At 68.7% G+C, this 16,651-nt stretch overlaps 3 protein-coding genes across 3 annotated transcripts; 2 read left to right on the top strand and 1 right to left on the bottom strand.

The window, feature by feature from the left end:
* Nucleotides 1-145: 145 nt before the first annotated feature.
* Nucleotides 146-899, top strand: EMIHUDRAFT_358392 (ubiquinol-cytochrome c reductase iron-sulfur subunit 1, Rieske iron-sulfur protein 1; the record flags this gene model as incomplete). Its single annotated transcript, XM_005762433.1, has 4 exons — nt 146-292; nt 323-377; nt 478-575; nt 619-899. Coding segments are annotated over 4 exons (581 nt in total), but the record flags the coding sequence as incomplete, so codon positions are not given.
* Nucleotides 900-2,644: 1,745 nt separating this feature from the next.
* Nucleotides 2,645-8,332, top strand: EMIHUDRAFT_452792 (hypothetical protein; the record flags this gene model as incomplete). The annotated part of the gene is made up of 9 exons (XM_005762432.1): nt 2,645-3,390; nt 3,454-3,706; nt 3,911-4,012; nt 4,106-4,278; nt 4,474-4,626; nt 4,852-4,906; nt 5,039-6,279; nt 6,346-7,661; nt 7,887-8,332. Exons 1-9 carry the CDS (start codon nt 2,678-2,680, stop codon nt 8,330-8,332), a joined length of 4,452 nt encoding a protein of 1,483 aa, XP_005762489.1. The 5' UTR covers nt 2,645-2,677.
* A 3,560-nt stretch (nt 8,333-11,892) lies between these two features.
* Nucleotides 11,893-12,836, bottom strand: EMIHUDRAFT_216228 (hypothetical protein; the record flags this gene model as incomplete). Its single annotated transcript, XM_005762431.1, has 5 exons — nt 11,893-11,904; nt 12,044-12,081; nt 12,426-12,493; nt 12,544-12,635; nt 12,723-12,836. The coding sequence occupies 5 exons, from the start codon at nt 12,834-12,836 to the stop codon at nt 11,893-11,895; spliced, it is 324 nt and encodes a 107-aa protein (XP_005762488.1).
* Nucleotides 12,837-16,651: the final 3,815 nt, after the last annotated feature.

The following is a 16,651-nucleotide window of genomic DNA, read 5'->3' as shown; positions in this document are numbered from 1 at the left end:
CAGAGAGGCAGGCATGCGGCAGAGGAGTCGTTCGGAGCCCTTTGTACACGGCTCGTTGCCCTCTTTATTTTTGGTTGGTGACCCTTCGGTGTGCAAAGCAATCAGGCTCATGATTGCCTCGCTCAGGCGTGGCGCCCAGCTGCAGGCGCTTCGGCGCCCGGCGCCACTCGGCGCGCGCGCTGCGCTCTGGTGCGCAGCCTGCGGTGTCTCTGCGCCGGCCTGTCAGTCCGAGGTGACGCGCAGCACAACGCCAGGCGGCGGATACGTCACCACGGTCGACCCGAGGAAGTTTGTCGACGGCGAGAGCCTTACCGCATAACAGGCGCGCGTGCGACACGCCGACCCGGCGAACCGCACGTTTAACTACGCGATGATTGGTGCGCTCCGTTGCAGCCGCGTACCGGCTCCGCGCTCCCCCTCGCTTCCGCAGCCGGCAGCGCTTGACCGACGGGCCGCGCTGCTGCAGGCGGCGCCAAGTTCATCTCTGCCTCAGCCTGGCGCCTCTCTGCCTGATCAAGTTCCTCGCCCAGATGAACCCGGCGGCCGACGCGGTGCTTGCGATGGCGTCGCTGGAGGTTGATCTCCAAGCTGAGTATGGGCGAGTGCATCACGGCTAAGTGGCGGGGCAAGCCAGTCTTCATTCGGTCGCGCACCGAGGATGAGATCGCCGAGGCCGCGAACGTGAACCTCGCCGAACTGCGCGACCCGGAGAACGACCTCGACCGCGTGCAAAACCCAGAGACCCTGGTCGTGCTTGGCGTGTGCACGCACCTCGGCTGCGTCCCGATCAACAAGGCCGGCGACTACAACGGGTGGTTCTGCCCGTGCCACGGCTCGCACTACGACACCTCTGGCCGGATCCGCAAGGGGCCGCCCGGCGCCGCTCACTCAACATGGAGGTACCTACTCCTTGATCGAGGAGAAGAAGCTCCTGATTGGCTGAGGGGACGCACGCGCGCCGCGCGCGATCTAACCCCCCCGGCCCCCATCTCGGGCGCCTCTCCTACTAAATGCCGTTACTTTGAAAAGGGTGGAATAAAAGAAAAAGAGATGCGGCGACATCCGCACTCCATCCACACCGGGGCACCACCGCGTCCCGCTCCTTCGACACATATATGCTGCATCTCCGCCACCTCGCGGGAGGCGCAGCCGTCGGCGCCAGTGCAGCGCTTTTCTCTTCCGACCAAGCAGCTCGCGCGCGGCATCCACTTCTCCTGGAGGAGCGGCGGCACAGCAAGCCCCGGTCCGGCCCTGCGCACGTCGCGATGGGGCGGCAGCTCGCGTCGTCGCGCTTCAAAGAGGGGGACTGGTTCGAGTGGGAGTACCGCGATAGCGAGGGCCAGCCATCCAGCTGGGAGCGGTACTCCGTACTCTCCACCCGTGGCGACGAGGTGCTGATTGACATGGCCAGCAAGATGCGCGAGACAGACGACTACCAAGTCTGGCACCGCATGCACCTCAGTCTCTCCGACTCGCTCGCAGCCAGCAGTCACCCGTCCCAGTGGTCCTTCCGCAAGTTCGGCTATTGGCAAGAGGGGAAATGGTGCCCCCCTGCCGCTCCGCATCCTCACCGCTCTACGCCCACACCACTCCGCCCACACCTCCCTCTCAACCGCGCCCTGCCCTGCGCCCAAGGTGGGAGGCGCCGCACCGCGACAACGTCCAGGCCTTCGAGGAGAAGTTCAACTCCTTTTTGATGGTGGGCGGGGCGGACGCGGCGGAGGAGGTGGCCACGCGGCGGTGCGAGATCGCGGCGCTCGGCGAGACCAAGCTCGTCCAGAGCGACCGCCACCGGCATACCGCCGCGTGGTACGTGCAGGAGCCGCAGCGGTGGGCGGGGCTGGCCGCGCTCAAGGCGTTTGGGGAGGAGGGCGCACCCGGCACGTACGTTTTCGAGCTCATCGCGTGCGGCTCGGACGGGGCGCCCATGCCCACATAGCAGAGCCGGGTATGAGCCGCTGTTTGTGTGTACTTGGCGCGCCAGTTCCAGCTGTGTGTCTTGTGGCCGAGCCGCGCGGCCGCACTTTCTTTTTTGCGATCGGTGTTTCCTCTGTTGCATGTTGCACATAGCAAGCACGGTGTTTGTCCGCCTTTTTGTTGCGCAGACACGAGGACAGCACTCAGCAGAGCCGGGTTATCCCGTATCCGTCGCTGATTGTGTGTACTTGGCGCGCCAGTCCAGCACTCGAGGTGCAGCACCAGCTCAGGTCCTGGGACGGTGTATCAGTCGCCTTATGCCACCGTTGCATATCCGGATATGGCATATATGCAACGGTGGCACACATATAAGGCGACTACCACCGTCGCAAGTCCAGCTGTGTATCTTAAAGAAAGAAAACAGACAACCCAAGGGAGGGATGGGAGGATGGCACGCCTCCACCACACACGCCAGTTTCTGTCGCGCCGAGGCCCGAGCACTTTCGCGCCGTCCGCTCGCGTTGACGTCCGTGGTCCGCTGCCGCGCCGATTCATCGCTATCATCGCGGCACACAGGGATTTTAAGGAGAGGAGTGTGACGTACTAGCCCTCTAGCCGTCGCCCACCCTTGGGCGTCTGCCTCTGCCTATGTCTCTTTGCAAAGCCAGGGGGGGCCCATGACCCCGGCAAGCCAGGAGGACCGTTGTGCGCCGCCTTCGTTTTCCTGTTTGCGATCGGCTGCCAGTTCTCCCGCTCTGGGATGCCCGACCTCTCCCTCCGGCTCTGGGCGCAGCCGCACGCGGAGGAGGTGCTTGGCACGTGCCTGCTCCTCGAGCACTCTCCGACTACCGTGCTCGCCGTCGACCGCCGCGGCTTCGCCGCCGTCATCGTGGACGAGGCGGCGCGGGTCGGAGGGTCGGAGGAGCCCGAGCTACCAGAGCCGTGGCCGTCGCTTCAGCTCTGCCGCTCCACCGCCGGAGGAAAGCCGCAGTGGCGAAGGCTGGACCGCAGCTCCGCTGCCGGCAGCACTGCTGCGGAGCCGCTCGACCTGGCCTCCGCCGCGCGCCTCGCCGCCTCGGAGGCCCGCTCCCCGCTCACGCCCGCGGGTCGGCGGTGGGTGGTCGACGCGATCCGCGGCTACTACACGCAGCACGTGCTCGAGCCCTCGGTACGAGGCTTCCTCTCGATCCTCGAGAAGCAGTTCCCGCGCTCGGACCTGTACCTCTTCGAGCTGCTGCAGAACGCGGTGGACGACGGCGCGCGGGTGGTGCGGCTCGAGCTGCTGCCCGGCCCCACGCTGCGCCTCTCCCACGACGGCCGCGGCTTCAGCCCGCTCGACGTCAACGGTCTCGCGAGCGTCGGCATGAGCACAAAGCAGAGCCGGCGCGCGGCTGGCTTCATGGGCATCGGCTTCAAGGCGTGCCACAAGCGCTTCGCGCACGTCCGCTGCGCCGACCCGGACTGGCGCTTCGAGTTTGCGGAGGCGGCGGCGGCGCAGCCGCGAGGCGGCGGCGCGGTGCCCAAGCTCCCGCCGAGCGCGTGGGTGCTGCTGCCACGCTGGGCCGAGGACAGCAGCGGCAGCCCCGTCGCCTCGGGCTGCGTCTTCGAGCTGCTCCGCCCGCGCGGCGGTCTCGACGCGCTGCGGCGAGACTTGCGCTGGTTGCCGCCGTCGGTGCCGCCGCTGCTGGCGCGGTGCGCGCTGGCCGCCGACCAGCGCGACGGCGACGCGCCTCGGGCGGCCTGGGAGCTGGTGTGGGTGGGCGAGCGGCTCGTCTGCGAGCGGGTCGACGTGCCCGTCGGCGCAGCCAGGGCGGCCGCCCTCCCGCCTTCCGCAGCGAGCGGCGCCGTCGCCGCCTCCGCCGCCGCCCTGCGGGTCGCGCACACGCGGGTCGCCTCCTCGCCCGCCCTGCCCGGCGGCGGAGGCGCCGCGGCGTGTGCGGCGGCGGCGGGGCGCTGGTGCTTTTTGAGCGTGCGCTTCCGGCCCGGCCGGGAGGCGTGGGCCGCTTACTGCGCCCACACGCGGCGCGACCAGCCGCCGCAGGGAACCGACGCCGAGGAGGAGGCGAGCTTCTTCTTCCAGGTCGACTCGAACGGCGTGCCTTGCGGCGGCGGCGGCGGCGGCGGCGGCGGCCTCGTGCACGCTTTGCTGCCGACGCGGGTGCCAGCACCCGGCGCCGCAAACTTGCAGGCGGCGTGGCTGCTCTCGGTGGACCGGCAGGACGTCCAGTCCCTCAGCGACAACGCGTGGAACCGCGCGCTCGCGGCGACGGTCCCCGCCCTGCTCGTGTGCGCTCTGCGCTACCTGGCGGCCGTTGTGTCCGAGGCGGCCCCCGCTCCGAGCGACGCCTCCGTCGCGGCTGCGTACAGGCTCCTCCCCGCCAGCTTGGAGCGGGCCGCTCCCGACGCCGGCGAGGAGCCGACCGCCGGCGACTCGAAGCACGGCGGCGGCAAGGGCCGCGGCGGCCGCAGCCGCGGTAACGATCGCGGCGGCAGGCGGGGCGGCGCCGGCGCGGGAGCAGCCCCCGCGGCGCTGCACCTCACCTTCATGGGCGAGAGGCTCGACTGCTCTCCGCTCGACGCGGCGCTACGGGCGGAGCCGCTGGTGCCCGTGCTCGGCGCCTCGCGAAGGGTTGAGTTCGCCGCCGCCGCGGGCGCTGCGCTCGTCCCTCGCCCACTATTGCGCTGGCTTCCGCCCGCGCTGCTGGAGCGGTGGCTCGGCGGACGGCGGCCACTCGCCACGCCCGCGCTCGCCGCGGCTGCCGACTCTCCGCTGTGGCTGCTGCTGCACCGGCCGACGACCGACGCGGCCGGGGCCGCCGCTTTGGGCAAGGCACTGTGGGCCACCGCGAGGGAGCGGCCGGGCGGCGCTGCCGAGGCCGACGCAGCTGGCGACACCGCCGCCGTAGCCGCCGCGGCGGCTATGCTGGCGGTGAGGCTGATGGCCGGCTGCCAGGAGATGCAGGACGAGTGGCGGCGCAACTGCAAGGAGGTTGCCAAGGAGGCCGCGTCCGGCAAGGATGGCGCCGCCGGCGCGCCGCCGCTTCCGCCGCCACCGCCGCCCTTGCTATTAGCAAGTGACGGGCAGTTGCACCCCGCCAACAAGCTGACGTGGCCCGATCAGAAGGCGTCCAAGGCGCTCGCCGCTCTCCCTTCAGCGCTGCAGCGCGCTCTCCACGGCGCGAGCGCCGGAGCACGCGCTGGCGGCAGCCTCACCCTCCACCCGGCCGTGCACTCGCTGCTCCTCGACGCTGCCGACGGGAGCGTGCCGGGCGGCGGTGGTGAATCGGCGATGGCGATCCGGAAGGCTCTCACCGCCACCGAGGCGCTGCGCCGAGAGGCGGCGAGCGACAACCGCGCTCTAACGCTTCGAGCGATTTTTGCTCGCTTCTTTGCGGCGCAAGCTGCGGCCGGCAGCCGTGGAGCCGACGCTGAGGCGGTGGTGGCTCTCACGAGGCATCTCAAGGAGCAAAAGCAGCCGCAGCTCTGCTCGCACGCGCAAATCGCGGGCGGCGCCCTGCTCCCCGTCGGACAGTGCGCGGTCGGCGCGGCCTTTGGCAACGGGAGCCTCGAGGATCTGCAGCGGCGGGTGGAGGGTGGCGCGGCGGTGAGCTTTGTCGACGGCGTTTACGTGGACAAGTCCGCCTCCTCGCACGAGCGCGCGAGCTGGCGCTCCTTCTTTGTCGCCGCCGGCGCCTCGGATGGGCTCGCCTTCCTCGTCTCGGCCTCGCCAGTCGCCCCTTCCCTCCTCCCTGCCGGGGCATCGCAGCGGAGCAGCGCCAAGTCGGTTGCGCTGCCGTATGGGCTGGGTTGCCTCGGGCATAAGCGTCCCGTCGTGCTCGACGCGGCCCTGACGCCGGCCTCGGCCCGGCTGCTGCGGGCCGCTCTCGCTCGCGGCGACGAAGACGCGTCGCTCGCCGTGGCCTTCTGCGACCTGGTGGCCCGTGCGGCGGTGGACGACGAGGAGGCGCCGAGCGCCGCAGAGGGCCCGCTCGCGCCGTGCTTGCGCGGCGAGGGCGCGCCCGCTGCGCTTGAGCAGCCGACGGGTGGCGGGGCCGCACTCACCGCCACCGTCGGCACCGGCGGTCCCGCGAGGAAGCGGCTGCTGTGGCTTCCCCCTTCCCAGCCCGGCGCCGCGGTGCACGACCTCGGCGTCGCTGGCTGGGTGACGCTGCTCCGCGGTGCCTCCTGGGTGCCAACCGCCAAGGGCCTCCTCCCCCCGAGCCGCGTGGCGATTGTCGCCTCCGCGGCGCCGCACCTGCTACCCGCCGCTCTCCCGCCGCCGACCCTCGCGGCTCTCGCGGCGGCGCCGATCTCCCGCCTCCTTGAGTGGGGCACCGCGCCGCCACCGTCGCCGATGGAGAGGTTTCGCTAGCTCGTGGCGGCTGCGGAGCAGCGTGCCGCCGCCGCCGCCTCGGGCACGGCGGCCAGCGCGTCGCAGATCGGGCTCTCAGAGTACGTGTCTGTGTGGGCCGCGCTCGCCGAGACGGAGGCCGCCGGTGGCAGCGGACTCGACCGAGCCTACGTTCGCCGGTCGGCGGAGCGGTACGCGCTGCTGCCGTTGCAGAGGACGCTCGTGCGCTCCACGCGAGCGATTTGCCGCGGGCCCTCGAGCAGCGCGCCGGCGTCGGGCGACGGGAGCGATGGCGCGCGTCTCGCAGACGAGCTGCTGTGCGAGCAGCTGGTGCAGACCGGCTGGCTACTCGACGTCCGCCGGAGCCCGGCTCTCGGCAGCAACGCGCGCGCTCTCGCGGCGCTGCTGCAGCTGCCGGCGGCGCCTTCGGCACCCACCGTCGAGCGCTGGCTGGCGACTGCGTGGAGGCGACCTCCGCCTTCCCTCGCCGCCGAGGGCGCCGATCTGCGGGCCCTATTCACGTTGGCGCTGCGGTTTTGCTTCGCGCGGCGTGGGCTGGTCGACGTGGCGGCGGACGACCCTCCCATGGCTGCCGCGTCGGCGCAGGCGCCGCTGCCTGCGAGGCAGGCGGCCGAGCGAGCGCACACCGAGGCGCTCGGCGCGCTGCCAGGCCTCCGGCTGTGGGCGAGCCAGCCGAGCGAGCCGCACGCGCCTCACACGTGGGCGACATTCCCACCGGACGCGTCCTCGCCGCTGCCGCTGCTCGTGGACGACGCGGCCAGGGCGTCGCTGCTGCCCGCGCTCGACGTGGTGAGCCTGCACGTGCTCAACCACGGAGTGCTGCCGGCCGTGGCTGCGGCGGCGGGCGAGCGGGCAAAGCTACGAGACGCGCTGCTCCGACGCATGGATGAGCGACTGCTCGGCCTGCTCCGCGTGCCACGCCTCTCCTCCGCCGATTTTGAGCAAAGGACTTCGGCAATCGGGCCTGCAGCCGCATTGCCGGCCGCCGCCGCCCGCTGCGCCGTCGTCCTGCGGCTGCTGATCGAGGCGTCGGGCTCCACGCTCCCGCCGCCAGGGGAGTGCACCGTCGACATGGCGAGGCACTCTGAGCTGCGACGCTCTCTTCGCGTGCGGCCGCTCTTCGGCCGGCGCGAGAGCGAGTGCTCGACGAGGCGCTGGGCGGTGCTGGACGTCGACACCGCCGCCGACGGCCTCAAACAGGTCAGATTGAGGGTGGCGGGCGACGCTGAGGATTTCACGGCCGATCTGCAGGAGGAGGCTGCGGCGCTGCTGCTCCCGCCGCGGACGCAACTGCCGACTCGAGTCCTCTCCCTCTTTGCGCATCTCGAGGCACCGCGAGTCTTTGAGAAGCTGCTTCGGAGGGACTTTCCAGGTTTGGCGCCGCCGCCGCCGCCGCCGCCGCCGCCGCCGCCTCCGAAGCAGCTTCCGCCGCCGCCGCCGCCGCCGCCGCCGCCCGGGGGTGAGGGTGGCACAAAGCGGAGTCGGGACGAGGAGGTCGCAGAGCCGCCGCCGCCACCGCCGCCACCGCCAGATCCGGAGCGGTTGGCCACCGACTTTTTGGCCGGCATCGTGCTGCCGCCCGTGGGTGCTCCGCCAGAGGCCGACGCGGGCGCGGGCGAGGAGGCCGAGGCGGCGCTGTCGAAGACCGCGGCGAAGAAGCAGCGGCGCCGGGAGAGGGAGGAGGCGGAGAGCGTGGCGGAGACACCCATCTCGTCGGGCGTGGGCCACGCGCTCCTCCAAAAGATGGGCTGGACGAGCGGCGCTCTCGGCAGGCGCGGCGAGGGGATCGTCGAGCCGGTCCGCGCCGAGGGCGCGGTTGGCAAGCGAGGACTCGGCGGCGACTCCGAGGCGGCGGGCAGCGCCGCCAGCATCGTACGTGCCGACGAGCCTGCGAGGCCACCGGCGCCCCCATCGAGCGAGCTGGACGTGCAAACCTTTGAGGTCCTCGTGGATGTCCGCGGCAGCGTGGCTGAGACGGCGGCGGCGCTCGCAACGGCGGCCAGGGGGGCCGGGCTCGAAGTGCTGGACGTGAGCTTGAAATGATGTGTCTGTCCGAGGCTAGTTCCAGTCGACAGACACGCCTCACCTTCGAAAGGGTGGCTGCCTACCCCAAAGCCTAGCCCGGAGCATCGATCTCTTCTGATTTCACTTTAAAACGCTGGTGCAGATATCGAAGGATTTTCTCTACGGGGTGTGGAGGGTGAGTTGACCAAGGGGTTGTGCGCCAAGCCCTCCTGCTCGGCTCCAGCCGGTAGACAAGTCTTGTCATCAACAGAGTAGATGGATCTGACCTCGGGGCCGATGTGACCAAGCGCTGGTAGCGTGGTTTTACCTCACACCCACGGTCTCACAGTGTGCCGGCAGTCGCCGAGCAGTGTCGCTCACACAAGCCGCAGCACAAGTGACTGAGGGCCAGTGAGGGCGAGCCCATCGCTGTCACAGCTGTGGCAGCCGCACAGTAGGCTGTGTCAGCTGTGCAGAGTGTGTGAGCAGCAGAGGAGCTGCTCTCCAGGCTTCTGTCACAAAGAGCTGCATGCCACCGAAGGCGCTGTCGAGGTTCGCCGAGCGCGGCGCAGGTTGAGGGAAGCCGCCACCGACGAGCGCGTTGGACTTTTCACTCCGGACAAAGACGGGTACACGCACACAAGCCGCGGTCGTGTACCCGTCTTAGCGGCGAGGCGCGGGACCGTCTGTGGCGAAGTGGGTCGCGTCCCGCCTTTTTGTTCAACCCAGCATCCACACCCTTTATAGAAGTCGGAGCCTTGCGCGTCCAAGGAGAGGCAGCGTGCGGCTCCGTGGACTCGGCCATCTCCCGCGGGTGAGAGGGCGAGAGGACGCATGCCCGCCCTCTGAGGCGGCCGTCCGAGTCCCAGGGTGGCAAACACACAAGTCACAACCATCCTCGCCGCTCGCGGCCTTCTCGGCCCGCTATGGACGGCGTCACACAGCAGGTGGCGCTGTGTGACGCCGTCCACTCGGCGGGGTCGCAGCTGCTTCTGCGCGTCCTGGGGAGGTACATTTGTGACGCACCCGTGCAGATCACATCAGGACACGGTCTCGACGCGCTCGGTACGACGCCTGCGACCCGTCTCGGGTCAGGTGGCACGACGCTCATCGCGCCTACCAGCGCTGCCGTACAGGTTGCCACGACGAGGTCGAGCACGCTTCTATACGCTTGCCGAGCCTTCCTTTCCATCCCATTAGGCAGCCTGGGAACGGTGGCGGTCAGAGGCAAAGCCTAAGAGGGGTGGTGGAACCACATGTCACGGCTACTACCGGCTCGACCCCACGATAGCCTCCGAAGGCTGACTTTGCGGCACCATCATCGGACGATGTCGACGAGTTGGGTCGCTCTCGCGGTAGTCAGATGACCTCCCATGCTAGTATCATCGGCTAGGGCCGCAGGAAGCGCGGGGGAGGGCGCTGGGAGCAACACGGAGCTCCGTTGGACGTTTTCAAGATTAGCGTGTCAGAGTGAAATGGAACTAGCCTATACTAACCCTAAGTCGGCCCTTCCTCGTGGTCGGCTTCGAAGGCCCAATAGCCCTAGCCGGAGCTAAAGGCCCCGACTTTTTCGGCGCTAACCCTAGGGGAAATCGCTCCGGAATAGGGTTCCCGGCACGCGGCACCATCGTCGGCATCGCGCACGATCGGGCGCGGCGCCACATCGCACATGGATGGAGGGAGTCGGGTTTGCCATCACGCCAGTCGCCACTACCGCACTCTAGGTAGGAAACCTCAGTGATGGTTTTATTTTGCTTCTCGATTACCGGCGAGAGAAGCCCCATCGCCGACGCGCCCGCTCCCCCGCTGCGACGCACGAGGAGCTCTCTAACGACTCTGGTAGTGGTACTCACTCACGCAGCGCGCAGAGGCCAGCGTCGTCGCGGGCGTCGGTGGCAGCTGTCCGTAGCGAGCGTAGCTCAGCCACCGCTCCCGCCCAAGCAAGCGCAGCGCGGGGCGGGTGGCGGCGCCGATGGCCGCCGTCGGCAGGAGGAGCAGGCCGGTCGCGATGTCGCGTAGACGGGGCCGCACGTGGCGGTGGAGGAGGAAGCAGATGGCGCGGAGGGGCGAGAGGAGGCGCTGCAAGCCGAGCAGGTAGAGCAGGACGAGGAGGAGGCCGTGCGCCTCCGCCACGGCGGCCAGGAAACCCGACGGCGCGGCGGCCGAGATGGCCTCGAGGCGCGCGATGTAGGCGGGCGACAACCCTGCCTCGTGCGCGCCGGCGACAACCATGCTCAAGTATCTCTGCGATGGCGGGACATCGTGGCTGAGGCGCCGGCTCTGCGCAGCCCGCAGCGTGATGGCCCTAACCGGCTCGCTGCCACTCCACGGCTTTGCGAGCACGACAATCTCATCGTAGTCGGGTCTCGAACCGCCGCCGCCCTCGGAGCGCCACAACTCCTCGTATGCGCTGGGGGTGAGGGTGTGGAGCACGCCCTCGCAAACCGTCTCGGCCGGGGCGGGCTCGATCGAGGCAAATGAAGGCTCCAGCGGCGGGTTCAACGCAAACGTGAAGGCGAGCCGCCATCCCGCCACGTTCGCCCGCTCCGTCGAGATTATTGAGGCTGCGCCGCGCGACAGCACCTTTTGACGGCCCAAGTTCGACCCGTACGCAAAATACCGCACCGACCCATCGGGCGCGAGCACCGTGGAGGGCAGAGCGCGAGGCTCAAGGGGCGGCCGCTTTCTCTCGAGGAACCCAAGCTGCTGTGGTCCGACTATCGGGCCGAGCCTCGAGTGCGTTTTTTTCTCCAACTACCCCGCGTGCCTGTACCCCGCCGTTATTGAAAAAGTGGCTCGTGGGTAAACGCTTCGTAGGCCCCGGATGGTGAGTGGGTGGGTGGGTGGGTGGGTGGGTGGGTGGGTTGGGGTGAGTTTGGTCGTCTCTCTCTCCCCTTCGCGCGTCTTCGTACTTCGAGAGATTTGTTTTGTTGTACTTCGAGGCACAGCTCTCGTCGTTGCCACAGCATGTCGTTCCTCGCACCGTGCCCACGCGACGGCACCAGCTGACCGAGATCGCGCTCCCCGACGGCTGCCGCGTGCCTTACGGGGGCGGCTTACGGCGCGCTCAACAAGTCATCCGAGGGCGGATTGCTGTTACGCTCGACGAGTGCGACGCCGCTCTAGCAGCTCGAGGGGTTCAAACGCGAGGCGACCATCGTCTCCGCCGAGCTCGACGACGAGGCGGCCGTTATCATCTCCTGTCCTCGGGAGGGCGGCGGCGGCGGTGTAGAGTCGGCGGAGCGCTCCCGATGACAAATATTCGCCTCACAGTCAAACGCGGCTGCTCACACGCCCAGCCGTGCTCTGGTGCGTCGCTTGGGTCGCCTCTGCCGCCGAGATGTCGAGGCCGGGGCGCACTCATCGACTTGGGCTATTATCGCCCTCGGGAGGGCGGCCGCCGACCAATCAGCCTCACAAGCGATCTCGGGCGATCTCCACCCGCCCGCACGCCTCAGCACCAACCTCGCGCAATCTCGCGCAATCTCGCGCAATCTCGCGCTCTACTGTCTCGCCCTCGAAGACGTGGCCCAAGTGGCCGCCACACGAGCCACAGAGGATCTCGACGCGCCGCATCCCGAGGGAAGTGTCTGTCTGCGTCACCACGGCGCCTAGGAGAGGGAGAGTGCACGAGACTGCACGAGTGCGAGATTGCGCGAGATTGCGTCACCACGCCGCGCCTACGGAGTTTGACAGTAGTGGCAGTACTTGATGAGGAGGCGCCCGTCGTGCTTGCGACCCGCCGCACACAAAGTGGCCTGCCTTTGGGTAGAACTTGTCGTACTTGCCTGAGCACGCACGGCACGCCTCGTGTGTGAGTCGGCTGGCGATCAGCGCATGGGAGGTATCTCTTCTTAAAGCAAGGTCTGTGAATTGTGACCCCCTCAATCGCCCCTCTCTCTCTCTCTCTCTCTCTCTCTCTCTCTCTCTCTCTCTCTCTCTCTCTCTCTCTCTCTCTCTCTCTCTGTGTGTGTGTGTGGGGGGGGGGGGGGAGTGAAGGAGTGAGTGAAGGAGTGTGTGTGTGTGTGTGTGTGTGTGTGTGAGTGTGTGGTGCGTTGCACTTCGGGTGCTCCCTCATTGAGCTGTGGTTGTACCTCTCTTAAGCGCTGTATCAACCGGTGGGCGGACTGACCTGATCCAGGGTACTCGGTCCCTTTTTGCCGCAGCACGTAGTACTCCTCCTCCGAGAGCTGCTCCCGCCTGTTCACGGCAGCAGCTGTGAGAGCCGCCCAGACGAGTCCTCACCGGACCTGCCGGCCTCGCGCCACGCGGCCTCGGTCTTGCGCACACTGTACTCGACGCCCTGGTCGTTGAGGTCACGCACGCTGCCCATCATCCGAGCCTGAGACGCGAGAGTAAGACAGCGTGCGGTGAATGGCGATCCGGGAGAGGAGAGCAAGCGACCGTGCTCTCCAGAGCGAATGGCCACCTGCTGTCCAGCCCCGCGCATCCGGACTCCGGCCATGGTCGGCAGCCGGAGAGCTGCGGCGCGCGAGCTTATGATTCCGATCAGGGAGAGCCGGAGGCGCCCGAGGAGGTGCATACACACGGCCGAGGATCGGATTCGTTTCCCGGGAGGGGAGGGGCACGATCGTGTAGGATTATAAAATGAACTCCGGGGCACGGGACGCGGCACAAACGGGGCACAAACGCCAGGCTACAAAGACGGGGAATTCACCGGCAACAACCACCCTGCAGTTTGTCTCTCTCTCTCTCGCACGTAAAACTCTCTCTCTATGTGTGTGTGTGTCGTGTGTGTGTGTGTGTTTGTGTGTGGTGTGGGGGGGGTTCACGTGACACGTACACGTACATAACATGCAATCCATGCTCTCCTGCGGACGGTCGCGGCCTTCCGACTTGCACCATGGGGTTGCTCGTTTGCCTCCAGTGCTGCACCTTGCCGTCGTCCCACTTGATCAAGGTGCAGCCTCTGCGTCGCTCGACCAGATCAAGGCGGCGGCGACGGCGACGCGGACGGATGCGGCGGCAGCACGTTGTACAGCGTCCACAGCGAGTGCTCCTTCGGCGGGTCGGGCCCCGAGCAACAGCGGCAGCCCCACGAGGTGTACGCCGAGGAGAACATGAAGGTCGTGCAGCCGGCTGCTCCCGCGGCGAGCGAGCAGAGCTCAGCACTGGCGTACTCTCCCAGGTTCATCCACTGGTTGGCACATTCGGCGTTCTCTTGCCTCACCTCGTAGGTGTACGTCTCGGGCTGCGGTGGCGAGGGTGGCGCCGGAGACGGCGAGGCGGAGGGCGGCGGCGGCATCGGCGACGCGGAGGGCGGCGGCGGCAGTGCAGGAACGGACGAGCACGTGCCGCAGGTGGAAGGGCAATTTGACTGCTGCCCGTAATCGGAGTATGTAGTGCAGCCGGGGTCGTACTCCGCATACCAGTCGCAGCCATCCCCCCAGGCATCCTCCCAAGATAGGCTGTCGGCGCATCCAAGCGTAGGGGGCGGCGGTGGCGATGGCGACGCGGACGGCGGCGGAGAGGGCGGCGGAGAGGGCGGCGGAGGGGCCGGCGGCGGCGGGCGAGGCGGCGGCAGAGGCGGCGGTGGCGATGGCGACGGCGGCGGCGGCGGCGGAGAGGGCGGCGGAGGGGCCGGCGGCGGCGGGCGAGGCGGCGGCAGAGGCGGCGGTGGCGATGGCGACGGCGGTGGAGACGGCGTCAGGCGAGTGCCGCAGTCGCTGCAGTCCATCCCGCGGGAGCAAACCGAGAACTCCGATCCGGGTCCGCCATCATCACAGACGCCATCACCCGACCATCCGTTGTATTCGCCGCAGTTATCCAAGCAGACTTGCGGCGGCGGCGGCGGCGGCGGCGGCGAGGGCGGCGGCGGATCGACGGACGGTCGGACGGACGGACGGTCGTTCGGCTTGAGCACGGGCCTGGCGGACGGCGACGCCGACGGCGGAGGCACAAGCTCGGCGGACGGCGACGGCGAGGTGGACGGAGGAGGCACAGGCTCGGCGGACGGCGACGGCGAGGTGGACGGCGGCGGTGGCGAGGGTGACGCGGGGAAGAGCTCCTCCTCGAGGCAGTCCCCGACCTGCGGGTCGCAACGAGTGAATCACTTAGTCGATGACAAGTAGGTCTGTACTCCTCGAGACAGCCCCCCACACCTGCGGGTTGTACTGCGTGCGTCCCTCTGCGTACGGCAAGCAGTACGCGGGCCCGCCCTCGCACCCGCCGTCGAGGCCCATTGAGTTCCACCTCGGCTCGGGGGACAGAGCTTGACTGCAGATGTTGCGGCTGCGTCATCCGTGTGCGTAAGGTGAGATGAGGTGAGGCACAGATATACACTACAAGGGGCGCACCCGTCGCGCAGCCGGTGCCACAGCAGCTGAAACGCGACGACCTGCCCGAGCCCGCTCGGGCCCGGCGCGTCCTGACAGAGGGGCAGAGGGGCGTGGGTGTTGGTGTTGGGGTGGGGTGTGGGGTGGTGTTGGGACGGACGGGGGGGGGAGGGGGGGGAAGGGGGGGGAAGGGGGGGGGAAGGGTGGGGAAACGCGCCGGGAAGGGGGGGGAAGGACCCAGTTTGAAAAACCCCCCCTCCCATGCCACTTAAGGAGAAACTCCCCCTTTTCCGGGGGAAAAAGGCCCACTCTCCTCCCTCCGGGTCGAAGTCCGCCATCGGCACGCCCGGGTAGCCGTCCAACGGGCTGCCGCACTTCGCAGTCAGGCGGGGCTCCAGCCCGATGGTCGGCCGCAGCAGAAAGCACGGGGCCGGGGCGGCGCAGAAGGCGCCGGCCGCCTCGGGCAGGAAGAAGGGGAGGGCGGCGGCGATCGCATGGATGGCGGTCACGACCTTTGCGTCGGTTGACGTCTGTCCGGACCTCACCAGCGGCTCGACGCCGCGGTGCGTTGCGCTGCCGAAGAGGAGGGCCTGCAGGCGGTCCGAGTTGGAGGCAAACGCGTTCCAGACCAGCTGGTCGACCAGGTTCGTGAAGCGCGTCTGGAAGGAGAAGGCGTAGCCGTCGGTGATGGCGGGGACGAGGCCCGCCATGGCGCCTGTTCACGGCAGCACGCGTGAAGCGACGCCGTTCACAGCAGTCGGGGACGAGGCTCGATCGGTGTGGCGCCGATGATCATGATGTGGTTGCGATCCGCTTGGAAGAACGGAGCCTCGTGGGAAGTAGCCGCTTCACGGCTCGGCGCCCCCAGCGCCCCCACCCGCGCTAGCACCACGTCAAACCACGGCGTGTCCCACCGGCCTCCGCACTCCGCCATGCAGACCGCCTGCGCCGTGGCGTTGCACTCCACCGCTGCTGCGCAGCAATCCGCGGCACAGGGCGCCGACCCGCCCAGCGCCTGCCGCACGCCCCCCTCCCTCGGCCCCAGCAACGAGAGGAGAGTCGCCGCCGCCTCCGCCCCCATCCCGGCCGCCAGCTTCCGACCCGCGGGCACCGACTGACTGAAGTGCATCCCGCCGAGCTCGCGCGTCGCACCGCACCTAGTCTCGGACAGCCTCGCGTGATCTCGCGAGCAGACCCGCCCGGCTCGCGCGCCACGCGGCACCGCTCGGCGATGGCCGCCGCGGAGAGGCCGCCGGGCGCCGGGTTGACGGCGCCCGTGAGCGGGACGTTGGCCATCAACGTGTTTGGCAGTATCACGAAGGGGGCGTCGGAGTAGCTGACCTCGCTCCCCTGCACCGTGAGGGTGAGGTGCGGCCAGAGGGCATCGACGAAGTCGCGGATGGCGGCGCAGACGGCGGCGGAGCCGCTCGGGAACCTATTGTTGTCAGGTCAGTCTCAGGACCTGGCACTACTCCTCCTGACAGGAGGTGCAGCAACGCAAGCTTTCGCACTCGGAGTGCGACATGGTGCGGACGATGGTCTGGAAGTGCTTGCCACGGACGGTCATGTTGTCGTTCACCCGGAGGTTGTCTTCGGGGTAGAGCTGGTGGATGACCTACGAGTTGACGGACACAAGGTGACAGCGAGTGGCGTCGTGAAGCTGCGTCGGGGCGGAGAGCTTCGGTGGATGACCGTCGTGGGCCGGATGCGGCTGTTGAGAAGCTTGTTCTTCCAGACCGCCACGCCGGCATCGTGCACCGCCGACGTCTCGCCAAACGAGTGGAACATGATCTCCTCGATCGACTGGCCGTACCCGAGCAGCAGCGTGCCGATGAGGCCGAGCGCGACGTTCAGCTTGCCTGTTCACAGTCAGCGACACGCGCCTCGTGGGAAGAGACGCCCTCCATAGAGCGGTGACGTTGAGCCTCTGCCGTTACACAACCGGACCCCGGCTAATCTTCGGCCAACCTCGACTACATCTCGGCTAGATCTCGCGGCTGCAGCGTGCCGTCGAAGAAGCGGATCTCGTCCAGCTCGCCGGCCGTGTCCACCGTGGCCATGT

This window comes from Emiliania huxleyi (genome assembly GCF_000372725.1).
Source record: "Emiliania huxleyi CCMP1516 unplaced genomic scaffold EMIHUscaffold_68, whole genome shotgun sequence".
NCBI classification, from domain to species: domain Eukaryota; phylum Haptophyta; order Isochrysidales; family Noelaerhabdaceae; genus Emiliania; species Emiliania huxleyi.
This window is presented reverse-complemented; position numbering and strand designations above follow the sequence as displayed.